The following is a 22,181-nucleotide window of genomic DNA, read 5'->3' as shown; positions in this document are numbered from 1 at the left end:
CCTTGTGATGTTTCAGTGAGTCATACAGTTCACTGTATGCACTTGGGGCTGATATCCACAAACATTCGCCTTCTGGTGTGATTTCATTTGCAAACAGCTGGACTTGAGTATAAATTGTACCTGTAACTGAACTGTCAGGATATAGATGATATCAGTGATATGACAAGACATTATAGAGCTGTTCAACGGATTCCAGGCCCAGACTGGCAATATGTGGGTTCTGGCAAATGCCAGAGAGGCTGCTGTAAGATGCCATAGACAGTCGTTATTTATTGGGCTGGTGGGGGGCTGTTTGGGCCTGTGTACTTGGAATGTCAGGGACTATTTTGACCTGGTGGATTTGATTAAGGGCCCCACTAAACTTTTACAACAAGACATTTCTCATAAGTGTATGTTAAAATGCTAATCAGTCAGTCCTCAGCTGGGTCCCCTATACCTGGAAATGCCACTGGATACAGGATTCATTATTAAATGCCACCCTTTTCATTCATATAGATAGATAGGTCATTGTACATTAAATAAGTGTCAGATTTGCTTCATGTATTCCCACAGATGTCTTTGGGATGTGAGCATGTTATTATTAGATACAATATAATTATAAGAGCCAACGTTTTATGCGGGCGCAGCCCTATACTGTATAACACATGGGGGAGACAATGCAACAAACAAAGACAAGTAGCCATGCAATGATGCAAGATGGAGAGATTGGGGGCACCAGTGCTGTATGAGGTCTGCTTTAGATATTTGTATAAAAACTGTTCTATAATCTAACCCAATCTAAGGTTCTAGCTAATAAAATCTGAACCTTTATTTTTTTGTACTGCAACTGTAAATATTGCTGATCACCGCTTTTATATATGGATAAACATTTACATATACATTTGGAATATCATGCATTTCCTTTTCATTAAGAAACCACAAATAATGACTGCTTGAGTAAATAGGACACGGCGAGGCAGTGGGCCGCGCTTTAGGACCCAGAAGCTCCAGGGCTCTACAGGAATCTCAAATGCTGCTGGAAAAAAAATTATTGTTCGCTGATTGGCTGTGCCGCGGATGGGCGGAGTGTGGGATTCGAATAGTAAATAGGCTTTGTCCCAGTTTTCAGGGCTTTAGTGTGAACGAGAAAAGAGAAGAGAGGAGTTGTGCTGGAAGAGCAGGTAATGGAGTTATGAGCTGGTATACACCCACGTTTCTTCTACAGACATTTGGCAGGGGAGGAGGGTGATCATTTTTGTTCGAGGAAAGGCTTTTTATGGGGAAACTTACGCTATTTACTTGTACATTGCAGTTAGTTTCATTTTCCCTAAACCTCTGGGCTGTGTGACAGACAATCCCCATGGGTCTGGCTGAGAAAGTAGTCTCATTAACAGCACACATATTACACATGCACACTATTCCCTTTACACACTACCACATTCATCACAACCATGACTGCCCCCCTGCCTCCTTACTTGAAGTTTCCTGACTCTCATGATCTGGGAGAGGCATTGTGTCTTTAGATGGAGGCTGTTTCTTTAAACATTTCATGCTGCTTGTATTAGAGTGTAAGCTCTTTGAGGTGGTGATATCTTATTCATGTTTATTGTTAAAGCACTATTTTCTGTATGCCATGTGCGTATACCCACTCTTACACCTATACTTATATTGTATAATGTCAGTACAATATTTTTCTACTAATATTAAATTCTGTATTTTAAACACACCCATACGTGGCTTCTTCCAGACTAATTTTGATTGTAACTTGCTTTCTAGCTCCTGAAACTCTTCCTGCTGCAGACTCGCCGGCAGGGTAGATATGAAGACCTGAACCCCTGAGCTTACCATCATCACACTGAAGCAAGGTAAGTTACTACTGGCTTGTGTATACTTGTAGTACATTTCTAAACTTGGCTTAGTCTAGGAAAGATTTACCCTAACCAGACTCTAACTTGTGCAGATTAACAAAGATGATAGAAAGGTGATGTGCTAGAAACATTAGGGGATCAGCAGAGTTCAAATAAAGGGAATGAGTAGAACCGGTGGAACACAGCATGAAGCTGAAGTAAGGAAAAGTATGTCTTGAAGGTGCATGGAGTGCTTTCCAGCTGGCATAAGAGCATCTGAAATCGGTGTCCGCAACAAACCATTGAATTGAATGGGAAACGCATGACAGCACCACCTCTAGTAATTTTTCAGCCAAAGACAGGGTTTTGGACTGTAAACCAACAGTAATTGTTCTGTCCGGAGCAAATTAAATATGTGGGATACATAGAAGCAATAAAGATCAGGTTAAAGAGAGCAAATGTCTTTTTTTAAATCTATTTATTCACTATTGTTGGTTGTCTGAAGATCTTGCTGTTATTGAAAATTGTGACAGGGAAATGCCTGATAATTCTTTGTGGCTTTGTCAGTAAGTGGCTTCCCAGCAGAGATGGTAGAATTGCTATACACATAAATGGTCAGAGAGGTGCCAGAATTTTAAGAGACCGAGAAAAAGCCAGGTGAAAAGGAAAATCAAATTGATCTTGATGTCATATTTCATGTTGCTCATCAATGAGCAGAAGTACAGATTGTGCGGTTACTAATCTGTGCGAATATGTGGATGTATAGCAGCATTAGTGCCCTGTAGCAGGGGATTTGGACTGTTTATATCCTAGCTGTTGTTAATCTAAAGCACATTTATAGGCCATGTATTTACACCACATCTGCATTCTGCAGGCTGACGGAAGTTGTCAAACAGAGTTTTAAGTCCAGACATGTATGGCTGCTTTCATGACTCTAATTGGAATGTCAGAGCATTTTCCCACAAGGTTAAGCTCTTTGAGACCATACAGGGGGCCTCGGCTTGTTATTGAATGGAGGAGGATTACTTTACTTTTTCTGTTCCTGTAATGAAAGGGTTAAAATGCAGCTTTGATGACATTAAATCTGAAGGCTTGCGTCTTAACAGGAAACAACAAAGGGTGTTTTGTTTGCTTAGCTGTCGAATAAACCTGGCCGAGACTATTTATTAACTTTGCATAGTTTAATAATTAACAATGTACTGCCTAAATCTAACAGGCTCCCTTGTGAACGATGTGTTTGTATGTTGACACAGTAAGGGACAGTGTGTGTGAGTTAAACATTTAGTACAAGAACACTATGTCCACATTAACAATATGAAAGCAACACAGTATCACAGAAACCAACACACTTTGCGCATGAAATATACAGAAAAATGTTAGAGATTGCTGATAGAATCCCTTGTTAATGTGTGTGTGTGTTTTACAGTAAATCTTATGTGTTAATTTTTTCCTAACTGCACAGTTTTGATGTGTTGTTCAAAGCCTAAATAACCACATAAGATGGTTTCTTTGCTTGATTATTTTACCTGAGAGCATTTTCAGGCTAATAACCACCGTTACTAGCAGTATCACGTGGTTTATATTAAGGTTAATGGGAACATATGCAAAGTTTCAAGCATTTCTCTGTTTATCTCTTAATAGCAGCTTTATAACACAGGTTCTAGAAATCTTCAGAATGGCAAAAAAAAAAACAAGAATCCCCAGATTTCACCCTGTTTTGGTTCAGGTTGACATGGGCCACCCCCTTTACACCCCAGGCTTGCTTAGATGCATATTAAATAGAACTTATATGATCATTACACCTCAACTCAACCTTATCTACATACCCATAGTGCCATGTAGATATTTGGTGATATATATTTATATGTATGACTGAGATAACGTGTAATTATGCACGTGTAATTATGCCAGTATCCTACAGTTATTTAGAAATAATCTTTTTCAAATTACACAGGAAAGTGAAAGGCGTGGGAAAGGTTAAGTGATAAGAGCTTTAGTAATAAAGTTCCAGTTCAGTGCTTAAGGAAAGGATGTTTCTTCCCCACCTTTTCTGTGAACCATGTCCTAAGGTGTATGTGGAAAATACCCAAAGCAGGCAGGGTGCTGAGTAAGCGAGCTGAAGGTTAAGGCTTAGTCTCTTGCATTTCCTGCTGCCAAAGGTAAGCAAAAGAGACACCACCTCAAGAAAATATTAATATAGATATTTCTGTAAATAAATTTAGAAATATATAATCTTATAACATGCATATATAGAAGAAAGGAAAGGTGTAAAGACCAAGTATGTGAGTTCTATAAGTTTTTAGTAGGTTTTGTAATGTATAGAGTATTTTTGTTGTGAAACCTAGCATATAACTACTTTCTGTTCTTTTCAGATTTGGCACATTAAAAAGATGTCTGTCAGCAACCACGAGAACCGCAAGTCCCGTTCCAGCACGGGCTCTATGAATATCCACCTGTTTCACAAGCCTGGTCATGCGGATAGCCTCCTCACACAGCTAAACCTGCTACGCAAGCGCAACCTCTTCACAGATGTAGTATTGTTGGCAGGAAACCGCAGCTTTCCTTGTCACAAGGCTGTGTTGGCTTCCAGCAGCAGATATTTTGAGGCCATGTTTAGTGTTGGACTAAAGGAAAGCCAAGATCGGGAAGTCAACTTTCAGGATGCTCTGCACCCTGAGGTTCTTGAACTGCTCCTTGATTATGCATATTCTGCTCGTATTATACTTAATGAAGAGAATGCTGAGTCCCTCCTAGAGGCAGGAGACATGTTACAGTTTCATGACATTAGAGACGCAGCAGCTGAATTCTTGGAAAAGAATCTCCATCCAGCCAACTGTCTAAACATGATGTTGATATCCGATGCTCACTACTGTGAGAGGTTGCTAGAGCTGTCATGGAGAATGTGCCTCACCAATTTTGTTGAGTTGTCAAAAACCGAAGACTTCCTTCGACTTCCCAAACTAAAACTAATGGAACTGGTTCTGAGTGAAGAACTTGAAGTAGAAGATGAAAGTTTGGTCTATGAGGCAGTGATGGGCTGGATTAAGTTTGATTTAAACATTCGTCTTGATGACCTTCCAGACCTACTGCGATATGTACGTTTGGCACTCCTACCCGATCAATATCTCCGAAGCTTGGCCACTGATGAGCTAGTAGTTCGGAACAAGCTAGCAAAAGAGATTGTTGAAGAGGCCGCACGATGCAGAACCAAGATTCTTCAGAATGATGGTGTGGTGACTGGTTTTTGTGCTCGCCCCCGAAAAGTTAGTCAAGCTCTACTTTTGCTAGGTGGGCAGACTTTCATGTGTGACAAGATTTATGTAATGGACCAAAAGACTACTGAGATAATTCCCAAGACTGATATTCCGAGTCCACGCAAGGAATGCAGTGCTTGTGCCATTGGCTGCAAAGTGTATGTTACAGGTGGAAAAGGTGCTGAAAATGGAGCCTCCAAGGATGTATGGGTTTATGACACTCTTCACGATGAGTGGTCCAAAGCAGGGGCTATGATTGTGGCTAGGTTTGGTCATGGTTCTGCTGAGCTTGACCATTGTTTGTATGTTGTTGGAGGACATACTGCTATGGCGGGGTCTTTCCCAGCATCCCCTTCAGTGTCACTAAAGCAAGTGGAACATTATGATCCTCAGACTGACAAATGGTCCCTGGTTGCCCCGCTACGGGAAGGAGTTAGCAATGCAGCTGTAGTGGGAGCCAAACTCAAACTTTTTGTCTTTGGTGGCACTAGTGTGAACAGAGAAAAACTCCCCAAAGTTCAATGCTTTGACCCTCTTCAAAACAGATGGACAGTGGCTGCCACCTGTCCACAACCCTGGCGTTACACTGGTGCTGCTGTTCTCGGAAATGATGTAATTGTGGTTGGGGGGGACACTGAGTTCTCTGCTAGTTCGGCATACAGATTCAACAGTGAGACCTATCAATGGTGCCGATTTGGTGATGTGTCCTCTAAGCGGATCAGTTGCAGGGCAGTGGCTTCTGGAAACAGACTGTATGTGGTGGGAGGTTACTGTGGTGCTCAGAGATGCAAGACCTTGGACTGTTATGACCCTTCAACAGACACATGGAGTAGTGTGACCACTGTGCCCTACTCCTTGATTCCAACTGCATTTGTCAGCACATGGAAGTATCTTACGGCTTAAGCACAAAAGGTAAACGAAATGGAGGTTTGGAATAAGGTGTAAGGAAGGATGAATTTTTATTTTTCTGTATACACAATGGGAGAATGTAATACAGTGTAATAATACAGGCCCACAGTGACACAAAGGAACCAAAAAACTCATATCATTTACAGGCATGTTGTTTGAAAGCAACCATCTTATGGGTTATTAGTATAGTTTAAGATAAACTATACTATACATAATGTTTATTATGATGATAAATGTCTATGCATTTGGTTGCACCTGGTTTCTTCAATTACTGACTTTTTATCAGCCGTTACCTACATTATAGTCCACACCCCTTTAAAATCAGTTCCCATAAGATTTTCACTCTGACAATGGCAAAGACAAGATACATAAAAGCCCTGCATCTGGCATATCCTTCTACATTATTAACTATTTGACAAAATGGTTTATCTTTATTTATTTGGAGTGCTCTTACTGTTGATCACAAGTGAAGCAATCCGTAATATTTTGGATGGCTTGACGTCCTGAAATTTGAGCCTAGCAATGCATTGTTGGCCTTGGGCACATATTTCGTTTGCTGCTAAACCTTTTAATTGCTTTGTGAACCATAAAACAGACTTCAGTGATTGCCCTCTAAATCGTGAGTTTTAATGTACAACAAGACAGAACAATACTGGAACAAATACTGGAAATCCCTCGTAGTAGCTATATTCTCTAGCTGCATAAAGTAGGATAGAATGATTAATCTGTTTACACATTTTCTAATAAACTCTTGCAGACTTGTTAGTTCTTGGGGGTTTGCTTGAATTTAAACTACATATATTTTTAGTTTTCTGTTATTCAGGGTCAGTGGATAAATGACTAATATTATCATTTGTTCTGCAGGTTTATCTGAAGACATGGAACACACCACACAGCCATGGAACCTTTTTTTTTCAATTGGAATTTTGATATTGATCACATAGACCTGAAACAGCTACAGTGGATTCTGTGATATAAATTAACCCAGTTTAAAGGGGTTTCTTACAATGTTACTGACATGGTATTTTAGTTTTTCACATAAGAGTCTTGAGTGGACTTTCACTCAGAAAAACAATCATCATTTTATATTAAAATGCTTTTTTTTCAAAAAACTTTTTTTAATGTCCATATAACCGAATCTCACAGATTTTACAATTCCCATCCTTTTCTTGGTATTCCGTTTAGTTCATATTATTAAAGCAGTCAAAAACAGAGGGAGAAATTATTTATATACCAATGGGAGGAAAATACTTTGTATGAATATTTTTCTTTTCTACTTTGCATTTTCTGTGTTATCCTTAAACAATTTGCAAGCATTTGTATGCGATATGAACAGTATCCAGTGCTTGAGGGAAACTTGCAGAACATTATAATTTTACTTATGCAAAGATAAACAAATGAAGAAACTCTGCTCAGTTAATCATTAATATCCTGGCTTAAAAGGTGGCCTCCAGCACTGGAACGTGACGTCTTTGTTTTATGAGCGTGGACACTGACCAAACACGTTGTACTGTATTTTATCAGTCAGTCCTTTGTGAAATGTTATTGTTTTGTGTTGTATAAAGAAAAATTACTAACAACAAACATCTCTGTCTCTGTTCCTTTTTTTTTCAGAAGAGATCTGGTTTCAGCCAACCCAATGCTTTGTATTGGGTCCCATTTGCTTTAAAACTTTTTTTGAATGGCAAACTGATTTGTACATCCATATATATGGCTTACAATTCACTTCAAAATTACAAAAGGGTAATTTGATAAGCAGGAAGTTAGAAAATGAAAGTACTTTCAGTTTTATTGTTTGCACTGTTTGTGCCAGAAATGACAAAAAGCATAGATAATTATTAATTGAAGCCCTGTTTACTGAACCTTATATTGGGCAAGAAGGCATTTTGCCCCTATAACAGTCAATCTGTATTATGCTCTCACATAAATCTTAACCTGGTTGCCCAGTTGTAAATACATTCATTTTATAATGCAATTATCATGACTATATTCCATGTTACGTATGTTAGGTGTGGTGCACTATGCTGCATTTAAAAGCATCACAGTCAGGAATGTGACATTCATATGTGAGCCTACTTTCCTAACAGGAATCTCCGCAATGTATTGACTGCACAGAAATGATACAAGATGGTCGCTGGCTTCAGACCTGAGCACTGATTTCTTTTTTTCTTCATCTTGAATTTAAAAAAAAAGATACAATGCCAGTTGAATAAGAATTTTGTACTTAAAGGGATACTGTCATCGGAAAACATGTTTTTTTCAAAACACATCAGTTAATAGTGCTACCCCAGCAGGCTAGGTTGTGACTCCTGGCACTACTCCTTACAAATCTGCCGCTCCCTACAAAGAGCAGGCCTACTCCCATGGGCTTTTACAATGACCTCTAATATTCTTTCATGTACTAAATGTTTAGGTTTAACATAGCCTTGCTGCTCAGTGCCATTTGGTGCCAAAGTGGGCAAAAGTGAGCTTAAATAAGTAGTTCTAAATATGAAATAGCTTATATGTGTAAAAACAGGAAACTAATTTCTCTCTGAATAGCAAAAATATTTACTAAATTTTAGCAGCAATTATTTTAGTATTGATTTTTCTTATGTTAAGCCTGTCACATCAAACTTAATTCAACATAGCCAACGCCCATTGGTTGGGCATTCCTGCAACTAAATTATGTGTATATGTAAATGTGCCATCATGTCTCGTATCTCCATAAGGGTAGGACTACATGGACGATTACTGGCAATCCGACGCGCTGCGCAAAACCGTAGGCGTCATGTCGGATGCTACAGAAATAAATTAAGTAATGGAAATGTTGGATAAAGTCGCAGCGTTGATCCGACACGACTGTCTGATGCAGACGCAGGATGCAATGCTATTACTTATCTTATTTCTGTCGCATCCGACATGACGCCTGTCAGATCGTGCGGAAATCGTCCATGTAGTCCTACCCTAAGGGCTCTTACACACAGGTATTTTTGTTGTGCTTTAGAACACAGGTTTGAGTGCACCTAAACACATAAGTTAATTGATTTGGGGATTTGGCCAAACACTGAATACCAGGGTTTGATGCATCACTAATACAGTATAAACACAAGATATTATTTTTTTGCGCTGAGCATGTGTTTGTAAATGCATAAAAAAGCCTGTGTTTTAGCCACAACACTAATAAAAGGACTCTTACATATCTTTACACTTCTACTGCGCACTACTCTAATTCTGACCTTCACGAGTATCTTAATGGGATTCCCATCCCGAATATCTCACCTCAGCAAGCAAAGTACATGGATTCCCCGATTTCCCCTCTTGAGATTGCCAAAGCCATACTTTCCTTCCCTTCCAACAAATCCCCAGGCCCGGATGGCTTTGTTATAGAATGGTACCGTATTCATTTACGCGAGATAGTCCCCAGATTGCATGAAACCCCGATGTATGCCTTTGAAAATTTCTCTCTCCCTAAAACGTTCTCAGATGCGACGATTGTGGTCATCCCCAAACCAGGGAAGGACCTCACACTGTGCTCTTCCTATAGGCCAATCTCATTACTCAATATGGAAATTAAAATTCTTGCAAAAATTTTAGCTAAGCGTCTTGTCAAAGTTGTGTCTACAGTGGTGGAACCTGATCAGTCTGGCTTTATGCCTTCTAAATCAACCAGCTTTAATCTTAGAAGACTGTTCCTTAATTTGCAACTGAAACACGACAATATAGGTTCCAGGCTGGTGGTTTCATTGGACACGGCTAAGGCATTTGACTCGGTGGAGTGGCCTTACTTATGGGAGGTAGTAACTAGAATGGGTTTGGGCCCTTCCTTTACAAAGTGGCTTCGGCTGATGTACAGTGAACCCAAGGCATCCATCCGGGTTAATGGCATTACTTCCGTACCATTTCGCCTGTCAAGAGGTACCCGTCAAGGGTGCCCTCTCTCTCCGCTCATATTTGCGTTGGCAATTGAACCTATGGCCATAGCAATTCGGCAATTTTGGGGGGGTACGGGGATTCATCTACAAGAGAATTGAGGAGAAGGTCTCATTGTATGCAGATGATACGCTCCTATAGTTAGCAGACCCACATGAATCACTCGCCTCTGTACTTGGGATTGTCAAACAATTTGGTACATTCTCCGGCCTTCAAATTAATTGGGATAAGTCCATACTATTTCCCCTTGACGGACAGCTTCCAACTGGGGTGGCCGCAAACTGTAACCTAAAGGTGGCGGATAATTTTAAGTATCTAGGGATAACGGTGCACAAAGATCCGACATTATTTTTGCAGCATGATTTGCACTCCTTACTCTGTAAATTCAAAGACACACTTGCACACTGGACCAAACTCCCTCTCACGCTAATAGGCAGAATAAATATATGCAAAATGATTTTTCTTCCTAAATTTCTTTATGTACTTAGTAATACCCCCTGCCACATACCCAAGAAAGCCTTGCATGATTTAGACTGAACACAATCTGAATTTATTTGGGGGAACAAAACACCCACTCTGTCCAGAGCCACTCTCAATGCTCCTCACGGTCAGCTGGGACTGACCTCTCCCAATTATGAGCTATATTATCTTGCCTCCCAGGCCTCACATGCGGCCGGTTGGAAAGTGTTTGACGCTGACAACCCGGCATCCATAATAGAGGCACTCTATCTTACTTCTGTGGAAAGCCTACACAACGCTTTATATAGGACTCGAAGGGATCTTGGCCCTTTGTTACCTGTAATGGATGCCACTAAGAGAGCATGGGATGCAATTGTGCAAATCACTAAAGCAGATACCAGTCTTTCTCCAGATTCACCTTTATGGGGTTATAGTAATTATCCACACTTAGCCACATACTCAGAGGTGGGAACATGGACTAAATTTGGTCTAAAGCGGCTATCACAAGTATACGCTGATGGAACTCTTCGCACACTGCCTGACTTTCGCCAGATCCTCTCCCTGCCTGATCTGTCCGAATTCCGCTATAACCAGATTAGCCACCTCTGCTCCGCGCAATTCCCAACTCCTCCTCAGCACCTGCAATACACAGGGATGGAAACTTTAATTTCTCAACCCACCAAGATCAAGCTCCTATCCAATACATATAGATATGATCCTCGACCCAGGGTGAAGTATAAGTGGGAGAGTAGTGGGGTTCATGTCGACCCAGATGATTGGGAAGAAATTATAGATAACCTATATATCCCATTAGTAAGTGTAAGAGACAAGCTCATACAGTTTAAGATAGTACATCAAACGTACCTCACCCTTCAGAAACTATTTACTATGGGAAAAGTATCCTCACCCAGCTGTCTGAGATGTGGTGCTCCTGTAGCTACTTTCATACATTTAATGTGGGATTGCCCAGTGATACTCAGATTTTGGAGGGCAATTTTGAACTTCATGGCTACCGAACTGGAACTTGCCCAGATACTTAACCCTGCTACTTGTCTTCTGGGTCTCCTTGACTCCGTGATACCTAGAGTAAACACTAGATGCCTGATGAGGTTGCTCCTCTTTTACGCAAAGAAGGTCGTTGCCCTGCACTGGATGGGCCCATCGCCACCATCTCTAAGTAGATGGATTGGACTGGTTAATTCACAACTGGAACTGTACAAGCTCACGTACTTAGCACGTGAATGCCCACAGCGGTTTGAGAATATTTGGAACCCTTGGCTCGAGTCGCCAGCCACATCGGCCAACTATTGATGGATACTTTTTCAGCCGTATGCCCTTCTCCCCACTTTCCCCTTCTTTTCTTTCCTTTCTAACTTGCTTTTCTTCCTTCTAATTTTCTGTTGTTAAAATTCAATAAAAATTAACCTTTAAAAAAAAAAAATGACTCTTACATAGACGCAAAGATTTTTCTTTGCCAAACGACCGATTTTAGCGAAGTCCGACCAATCCGTCAAATTATCGTGAAGTTAGTGGGATTCGAACGATCGTACATCTTACTATTTTTTGTCCGATACCTGTCCGAAAATTGATCAGCCAGGTTAAGAAATGTTTATCGGTCCCAGTGCAATCTGTCTTATGTCTGCAGGGCCAAGCAGGCAGCTACCCTTCAGTTTTTCTGGCAATATCACCTGAAATGGTCTTTTTAGTTGATGGACAGATCATACATTTAAACGATCATTTAGAGACAATTGTGGTCTCACGATAACGATTGGATCTTTTAAAAATCTTTACATCTATGGCCAGCTTTATGGGGCTGATTTAATAGCAATCAAATTTCTATTTTTTTCCATGAGTCTCTAAAAATGTTTTCCTCCTTTTTGTAAAAAAATCTAAAAAAAAGATATTTTAAGTGGAAAAACTCTAATATAAAATTTTACTATAAAAGTCAATGAGAGCTGCGCTGACCTTATTGGACCATTTTTAATCAATTCAGACTTTTAGAAGTTTTTGTATTTTTTTTTCTTTAGGACTTTCTCTAGTATTTCTCTAGTACAAAAAAACTAGACGTTTTAGCGGTATTCTTATGTTTTTCAGATTGTGCGGTGTTATTTTTTGTTCATACTTTTTTATTCAAATCTTTTAATACATTTCATGACATTTGTGGTTTTAGAGAACGTGAGTTTAGTTATGGTTTCAAAAACCTCTAAAACCACTAAAATGAGTCTGTTGATAAATAGGCCTCCACTTGTAAAGTGGTCAAGAAGAGATCCGATCATATAACAAATGAAAAGACACTGGCTGAATTTGAATATGATGTTTTCGGCTTTCTTGGCAAAGTGTTTAAAGGGGAACTCCTGCTTCCAAACCTAAATTTTATAAAGAGGCCCACATAACACATAAATCCCTAATTTACCCATCAGTTATCAGTTTCTTCAAAAAGTATGAATAAATGCCATTTTCTATGCTGAAATCCAGCTGTTTAACAGTTCTTCTCTTTCTGCATCATTTGAAATCCTGGCAGGGAAGGAGGGACTAAAACACTGATGTTACAAATTGTAACAACTTCTCCACAGCTTACAGACAGCATGCAGAAACTACATAACCCACAATGCATTGCACTGTAATGTTCTGTTCCTTATTGAAATCACATGGGCAGGGAATTGTGGGGTTTGGAGGATGCAGGCTGAGGACAGCTGGTTATCGATACAAAATAACAGTAGTCAGCCAGCTCAGCAAAGTAGTCAGACAGATCAGCAGAAGAGCAGAGGGCTAGGCTTAGGGAACTATCATAATCAATTAAAAATCATGAAAAGTCTGCATATTATTTAATTGATGTATATTGAAGAGTTGCTGGAAATTATGTTTACTTTTCAAAAACTTAAGTTATGTTTGTGTGGAGTTCCCCTTTAATATCCCAATACAAAGGTAAAGCACTTTTACATTATCTTATGGAATGCTGTAGACCAGGGATCCCCAACCTTTTGAACCCATGAGCAACATTCAGAAGTAAAAGGAGTAGGGGAGCAACACTAGCATGAAAACTGTTGTTGGGGTGCCAAATAAGGGTTGTGATCGGCCATTTGGTAGCCCCTATGTGGATTGTCAACCTACATTGAGACTCTGTTTGGCAGTGCACCTGGTTTGTATGAAACCAAAACTTGGCTGGAATTCAAAAATAAGCACATGCATGCTTTGAGGCCACTGGGAACAACATCCAAGGGGTTGGAGAGCAACATGTTGCTCACGAGTTAAGGTGGCAACATCGCCAAACGAGCGGATCTTTCCCCGATATGCCATAAACGAGCATGGCTATATCGGGGGTAATCTGAACGTTCGGCCGTATTGGCGAACAATCCAATCACGATGCGCAATGGGCTCCGGCAGGATCGGTCAAATCAAACCTGACCGATCTACCAAACGACTGATCTCCGCCGGACGAAAGATGTCGGCACTCTCCATACATGATCCGAAAATCGTACTAATCCTCGATTCGTACGATAGGATCTGTGCATCAATGGCAGCTTAACTGGTTGGGGATCACTGCGGTAGACAAATAAAAACTAAGGATAGCAGTACAATTGACACTTCATAGTCTGTTATTGGTTGCCAGGTCGTAAACAGTCAAAATAGGTAGGCAAATAAAAAAACATGCAAAATGAATAATGAAGTTCAACAAAAATGGTGCTTAAAATAGGCCTATCATTAGCTTAATAAAAGATGAACTTTCCCTTTTTGAGCCTGGAGCTGATTTTGTTTGTTATAAAACAACTAGAATCAGATTTGATGTTATTTGTGCTCAGTATTCTGTAATTGTCTCTTGAATTGAAGCTGCTTTGGAGTAAAATAGGGCATGTTTACAGCGACTACCAGATTCCTCTGAGGAATAGGGAATACCAGGACAGGCACATTAAGGTAAGAGCCAAATCATGCTGGGATAATGTGCCTGACATAACTGCCAATAAAATCTTTAATACCGAGAGGATTTACTGTTGTCTCTAGACATTTCCTGCCTATTTAATATGATTTTGGCTCAATACTCTGGACTGGGGATGGTGAATCTGGTCTAAAGACAATATGACAGAACAGTTATTACAAGAGGATTTTCCCCACTGGGACATTATTCAGACAGCATTACTATACCTAGTTTCAGTCCATTTTTAATGACTACAGCCATATTACAATACACATTTAGACACATGCAGCAAAAGTCTAAAGGCGTGTTTCCTATAAAAAAAACACTAAAACACTGTGCTGGTTCTAATTCTACATTATATAGGGAATAATATACCATATAGTCGCCATGAGCACACAGGTATGGGATCTGTTATATGGAAACCCATTATCCAGAAAGCTCTTAATTACAGGAAGACCATCTCCCACAGACTCCATTTTAATAATGACATTTTTAAAAATGATTTCCTTTTTATCTTTAATAATAAAACAGTACCTTGTTCTTGATCCCAAATAAGATTTCATTAATCCTTACTGGAAGCAAAACAGTCCTATTGGGTTTAATTAATGTTTAAATGATGTTCAGTAGACTTACGGTATGGTGAACCAATTTATGGAAAGATCTGTTATCTGGAAAACCCCAGGTCCCAAGCATTCTGGATAACAGGTCCCATACCTGTATAAAACAAGAGGCCAAAGGCCATGTATTTTATACAGCTATGGAACAATGAGATGACTTCTAATATCAGGCCGGGGCCAAAAGATGGCTAAAGGATGCTAAATTTATAATTCAGCTAGTGGCTGCATGCAGGGCCGGATGATTTACATAGCGGGCACCCCTAGGCCTACTGCCGTTCGTCTCCCCTGCACCTTCCTTTTATTCAAGCAAATTTTCATTGGGACCGAAGCAATAGGGATTGTCGCACAGGAAATTTATAAAGTATTATATCTCCTGCGCATCCCTAGTGTTTCTGAACCAATGTGGCTGTGTTTATGCAGAATGCCACACCCTAAAATCCTGCTGCCCTAGGCCCGGTGGCCTTTCCACAAATCCGGGCCTGGTTGAATGTTCTTTATACAGCCTTCAGCAAAATTTCACAGGAAAGGCAAGCACTTCACCACTTCTTGCTGTGCAAATAATCCTTTATTTTAGCCAGTTTTACCACTCCAAGTACAGAAGATAGAAAAAACATACGCCGACCAAAACAAAAGGATGCAAAGGAACAGATTATAACATGTGTCACTACCTTTAGACAGCATTCACACTCTTTGAATAAAATAATAAGGAAATACTGGCCAATATTGCAAAAAGATAAAAGTTATGGTAAACTGTTTAAAGGTTTCCCCCAATTTTGTTACAAAAAAGGAAAAACCATGGGGGAAACAGTAATGCGAGCAGACATAAAGAAAAGTGTAAAAATGGTGATTAGCCAGAGGAAGAGCACATTCCCATATTTAAATTGCGGCCACTGTACTTGTATAACATCAGGTGACCACTGTATATACCGACACCAAGGAACAAAGATCCCATTGAAAGGTTTTGCTACCTGCAACATGGAAACTGTCGTGTACTGCCTTAAATACCCCTGTGGCTTAGCATATGTAGGTCAAACATCAAGGAAAATTATCAGTGGTTTAACTCAGAGAAGGGACTAGGGTGCCTGAGCAGACACTTTACTTCCTCCCCCATACGTGAAGGCTCACGCGCACACATTGTGACATCATGCGGGGGGGGGGAGCACACACAGAAGCTCGCTGGAGACTAGTAGTGGTGGGGAACAAGGGACCGGACCAGGGGTACATGCCTGTGCCCCCCCATCGATATGCCCTAGACATGTGCCTATCCCTAGTTCCGGCCCTGGTGTAACTATAGAGGAAGTAGACCCTGCAGTCACCTGAGGGGGGGACCGTCTGATTCGCCTATATAAACGCCACTGCTTGCCTGTCCAACTGCAATTTGTAATTGTTATTCAGAAAACTGGAATACAGCTATATTCGTAAATACTGGCTAATGTAGAACTGAAGAACTAAAGGTAAAAACATTGTTTTTAAAGGCACACCCCAGAGATTCTAATCACTAATCTGCTAAATGTTACTAAAAAGAGTTTGTAAAATTTCACATTATCTGAAAGGTTGGCTGTCGCTGGTGTAACCACAAGCAAGATTCCTAGTAATTTACGAAGCTACCAGCCACAGTAATACCACAGGAGTGCATTCAGCAAAATTGAAGAATTTACTTATTTTTATCCGAAACAATTGTCCAGCCTTTTATACCGTACTTCAATATATCTCTAAAGCAGCTGTGAAAGTAAACGGATTCAGAATGCAGACTAGCAGAGTACACTGGAGGGCATTTCTGAATGTAAAATCATATAACTCATGTCAACTGTAACTGACCACAGTACAGTGTCTGGAAGCACATCAGATAAACTTTTGGCAAGCTTAAGAGCTAATCATGCGATGGCCAGGAGCTTCAGATAGAGATGGCCCAGGCAACAAGTACACTGTGCGAAACTATGATTAGATTCTTTGGCAAACAACACATTTAAAAAGAAAAGCATTCCAAGCACCCACTTACCCATCAATAACAGAATGATGCAGCTTCAAAAATTGCTCTGTATCAAATACTGCAACTGATGACTGGGATAAACAAGGTGCATTAACAACGTTATGATGTTGCAGCTGTATAAAAAAGTGTCACTGTTATTGATATTAACCTTGCCTGGTCATACATTGGAACTGAAGCAAGTAAAGTGCCTATTAGTAAAGTGTGCTATTTTCACATGTATTTGCATGTTTATTGCAACATTTTAATAAAAATATTAGAAAAAGAAAAGAAGGAAGCAAATAAAATGCTACGTCCATTCTTCAAAGATAATACCAACAAATTTCATTTGTACCCAGTTAACATACAGTATCATGCCTTGTTAATGTAGCACTGTTAACTGGCAGTCCAGAAATTGTCGCTATAACTGCGTCATGGCATTTGCTGCCAGGGTGTAACCAATTATCACACTGGATACAACCACAATCACAAATAAGACGTACTCCATTATAGTTGTCAATAGCTCTGTTCCACTCAGTAAATATTAATCTTGCCTTACTTATGGCAGTCTGTATTTGTATCAGGCCCAGATTTATGGCACGGACACACAGGCCTGGGCCTAGTGCAGGGGTCCCCAACCTTTTTAACCCGTGAGCCACATTCAAATGTAAAAAGAGTTGGGGAGCAGCACAAGCATGAAAAAGACCCTTGGGGTGCCAAATAAGGGCTATGATTGGCTTTTTGGTAGCCCCTATGTAGACTGGCAGCCTGCAAGAGGCTCTACTTGGCACTATACATATACTATATATGCATGAACAGGGGGGGAGCAAAGAGCAATTGATTGGTCTAGGGGCGCCCACAAGGTAAATCCAGGTCTGATTTGTATGCTTTGTTGCACATGTGTTGCTATAAGTCTTTATAACAGGCACTTTTCCTCATGTGTAATAGCTACATCAAGTGAGGTCTGAATTCAAAATGTATCTAAAATAGAACATAAATAATCCAGGCCCTTAATGTATGCATAATTACAGTATGCAAAGATCATGACTAGCACTGTAATTTTTCTTTGATATGAATATGAAATTAAAATCAAAATGTAAGTGGAGATCTGGGGAACAGCAATGTTTGTAATTTTGCATAAGTGATATCATTAGAAAAATGTATGTTTTGCTAGCTGAATAGCAGTATGGCGACTGTGACAGATTTTCTTCTTTTGAAATGGGTATTTTTGGAATTGTTGCTATTTTTGCTTTGGTTATGCCTCAAATTAAATCAGATTTTCTGTTTCATAACTGTCCCCATTTCCATAACATTAATTAGGATTATAAATTTAATTGCTCTATATATATATATATATATATATATATATATATATATATATTTGACCGATATGCATTTGTATACTATTCCAGTTCATTCCAATCTTCTAAATATGCAGAAATACATCTCCTCTTACATAATGAATGTTAATGATAAAAGCCATCTGCTGTTACTATGATAAACATTGGTGAGAACCCGACTGGATCAGTTAAAGCCTTGTGCCAGGCTGCTATTAATGAAAGAGAGGTATAGCTGAAATGTATTCTATGCCAGAATGAGCACATAACCTAGTAGGGAAAGGTAAACCTAACAAAATGAATATTTTAGATTCCTTGGAGTTAATTTTCATTGTACTGATATTAAGAAGGTTAATTCTAGATTAATTGATGGGAATGGTTTATCTGTTTTACTTATAGCCATGGTAGATTCTGTATCAAGATTTGCAAATCTCCAATTACTATAAATACATTTAGACGCCAAAACCAATCAATCTCCCATGTGATTCCTGAATCAATTCCTGGAATCTATTAGCCACATGATGTAGCGATATCACAAAGGGTAATCATATACACGGTTAAGATCTGAATCGGGGGAGCAGAGCCGCATGCTGAGCTAAACAGCAGGGTCACGGAGCTCCGCCAAAAAGAGACTGTATAGTCCATTCCTGGCCCCGAGCATAGCTTGCTTTTAAATTCGGGGGGACTTACCGAGTATCAGTGCATATCCGGATCAGTGGGATCGGGAAAATTACCCAGCCGAGCCGATCTGAAGTGGAGGCAAGGCTAGAACAGTTTGCGCGCAACCCAGGGCAAGATGGCGCCCGCTTGCCTCTTTCACCACCGGAGCAGCAGAAACACCCAATACAGGCCCAGCAGAGCCCAACGAAGCTGGAAGTTATTGCAGCCATTTCAGCATGTCAATCCTCTCTGACAGTAACACTGACCACCAAGATTGAGGAGGTTAAAGCAGAGATATAACTCCTGAAGCCGGATGTGCAGGCCATCCGGGAGAGGACAGGGGTGCTGGAGCAGAGGGTGGGAGCCCTGGAAGACAGCACAGCCCCAGTCCTAAGAGAGATAGCCCAGCTGCATAAAGGACACAGTTTGTTGCTGAAAGGGCCCACCGAGTCCCTGCGCGGGCCCCCTCCTCCTGGGGGTCCACCAAGACCCTTCCTTATTAAACTGTTTAACTACAGGGATCGTGATGCTGCATTACAGGCCGCAAGAAGGAAGGGAGACCTCTTTATTCAGGGAGCCCGGGTATCCCTATATCCTGATTACTCAGCAGCTTTACAACGCCAGTGATGCACCTTCCTTTGAATTAAAAGGCACCTGAGAGAAAATGGCATCAAGTACAACATGCTTTTCCCCGCGAAACTCTAGCTCATTGATGGGACCACAAGCCAAATATTCGAGCAACCATCCTCTGCAGAGCACTGGCTAGACTCCAGGCCACGCTCCCCTTGGCACGGGTCACCACCCCAACACCAACAGAGCCCAGTGCACTCTCCAAGAGGTGGCAAAGCCCGGCAGTGATGTGGAGATGGAGTAAGTAACCTGGTATGGCGGGTTCCGGCTGACAGATCCCTGAGAGGCTACTTATACAAAAACCTGAGGGGGTGCAGTAGGGTGTAAAGAGCTTTTCTTCCCCATCACCTGGGAATTTCCCCCCACTGACCAAGGGAAGACATATGCACCTGCACGGAGCAACCAAGACCCTGTATTAACTTGGTTGCCAAGGAGACCCTGACTATAACTGTTTGGCTCGGGCCAGTTGATTGTCCATCTGGCGGACCATGCCTTCTTTAAGGAGCGATAGATAAGATCCCCAATGATAAAACCCCTGGTCCAGACGGGCTTCCCATTGAGTGGTACAAAGTAAACAAAGATCTCATAGTGCCCAAACTCTGTTACCTTTTCAATGCTATCCCACAAGGGACACATCTACCAGACAGCTCCAAATTAGCCACAATCACTCTCATTCTCAAAGCTGGCAAGCCCCCAGAGAAATGTGCATCATATCGGCCCATCTCTCTTTAAAATTCTGATATTAAAATATTAGCCAAAATACTTGCAAATAGACTTAAAAGGGTTAATGATAACTTGATCCACCCGATCAAACAGGGTTTATGCCAAATAGGGCTGCGGATGTCAATATCAGATGCCTCTTCACAAATATGTGGGCCACGCATGATGTCAATGGCAGAAACGGAACTAGAGGGGGGCGAGCCCTGACGCAGGACGCGCAGTCGGGCCCCCGCCCCCCTCCGTACACCCGGAACTGGCTCGGGAATATGCGGCGCACGGACTGCCGGCTCGCACCCCCTGCTCCCCCGGTAGTTCCGCCCCTGGTCAATGGAGAAAGAGTAGTGGTGTCGCTTGACACAGAAAAAGCCTTCAACACCGTGGAGTGGCCCTACTTTTTGGCCCAGTATGGGCTGGGGGACACGTTTGTCAGGTGGGTGAAAGCGTTATATGACTCTCCTAGAGCCAAAATGTTGGTGAATGCTGAGCTATCGCAGGAATCCACATTGGCAAGGGGTACGAGAGAGGGGTGTCTGCTATTTGCACTAGCTATAGAGCCAATATCCATCAGAATAAGAAACAACCGCAACATTGAGTGACTTAAAATACAGAGGTTGGAAGAGAAAATCTCGCTTTATGCGGACAATATGCTGGTATACCTCGCCAATGCAAAAGATTCTCTCTCCGCACTCCTGCAGAAGATTACAGAGTTTGGAGGGTTCTCAGGTCTTAGGGTCAACTGGGAGAAGTCAATTGTATTTCCAACAGACCCAGGCAGTCAAAGAGACCCACAGCATGGTACTCAACTTCAATGGGTTGCCTCATTCACCTATCTGGGCATTATAGCCCACAATGACCCCAAGAAATACACAGGGCTAAACTTAGCCCCAGTAGTCAGGTCCCTGAAAACAAAACTACAGCATTGGGCTAACCTTCCCTTCTTTTTACCAGGTCGGGTCAATGTCTTTAAAATTATATTCCTTCTGAAGTTCCTTTATGCATTCCCCAACGCACCAACCACACTCACCAAAACTTGGTCTAAGCAGCCAGATGCATATATCAGAGACTTTATTTGGGCAGGAGAAAGGCCTAGGATAAGCATGCAAATGCTACAGGACCCAGTGAAGAATGGAGGGTTAGCCCTTCCTAATCTTCTACAGTATTATTATGCCAGTCAATTGGTCTATGCATGGTGGTGGTTACACCCAGACCCTAATAAGGCCACAGTAGTAGAGGCTGCAGTCATTTCTGCCTTCGAAGCCCTAGCCAACCAGTTGTATAGAGGACTCCCATCTATGTCCCTGATGACTCCCCCATGAAAACGGTGACCCAGGTGTTTCAGAAAACGGTTATGTCAGGTTATAAGAAATCCCATACTTGGTCTAAATGGACACCACTTTGGGGTAATAATGCCCTGGGCGAATTCAGAGACCTACTAAAAGTTAGCTCCTGGGCCAAAATAAAGTACCTAGGAGACATAGTAGGGCCAGGAGAGCTGAAGCAATTTGCTCAGTTGAAGGAGGAATACTGGCTACATAACCAGATTTTTTAGATTTTTGCAACTAAGGCATGCATTCTAGGCCCAATTCCCTGAAGGGGCCCCACAGGTGACGGACTCAACCTTATAATGTTACCTCCATAGATCAGAGCTGACCAAGCCTATAAGCTGGTTCTATGCAATTGTATTACAAGGGCAGTTTGATCCCATACGACAAGTGTGTCAAAAATGGGCCTATGATTTCCCATTATTGGACGAGGAAGCATGGGCAGGTATACTTGAACAAATTCCAGAAACCAATGTCTATGTCAAAGATCTCTTTATTCACACTAAATTCCTAAACAGAGTTTACCTAACCCCACACAGGCTGGCACGTATGTATCAGGGTTATCCAGATGTATGTCTTAAATGTAATATAGATGCTGGTACCCAGGGCCACCATCAGAAATCGCAGGGCCCCATACAAAAAAATTTCCTGGGCCC

At 41.1% G+C, this 22,181-nt stretch overlaps 1 protein-coding gene across 1 annotated transcript; it reads left to right on the top strand.

Annotated features, from left to right (window-relative positions):
• Positions 1–1,137: 1,137 nt before the first annotated feature.
• Positions 1,138–7,573, top strand: enc1.2.L (ectodermal-neural cortex (with BTB-like domain), gene 2 L homeolog). The gene is given in 4 exon segments (NM_001086216.1): positions 1,138–1,160; positions 1,756–1,844; positions 4,199–5,992; positions 6,854–7,573. A coding segment is annotated over 1 exon segment (1,767 nt). The 5' UTR covers positions 1,138–1,160; positions 1,756–1,844; positions 4,199–4,216; the 3' UTR covers positions 5,984–5,992; positions 6,854–7,573.
• Positions 7,574–22,181: the final 14,608 nt, after the last annotated feature.

This window comes from Xenopus laevis, chromosome 1L, assembly GCF_017654675.1.
Source record: "Xenopus laevis strain J_2021 chromosome 1L, Xenopus_laevis_v10.1, whole genome shotgun sequence".
Taxonomy (NCBI): domain Eukaryota; kingdom Metazoa; phylum Chordata; class Amphibia; order Anura; family Pipidae; genus Xenopus; species Xenopus laevis.
This window is presented reverse-complemented; position numbering and strand designations above follow the sequence as displayed.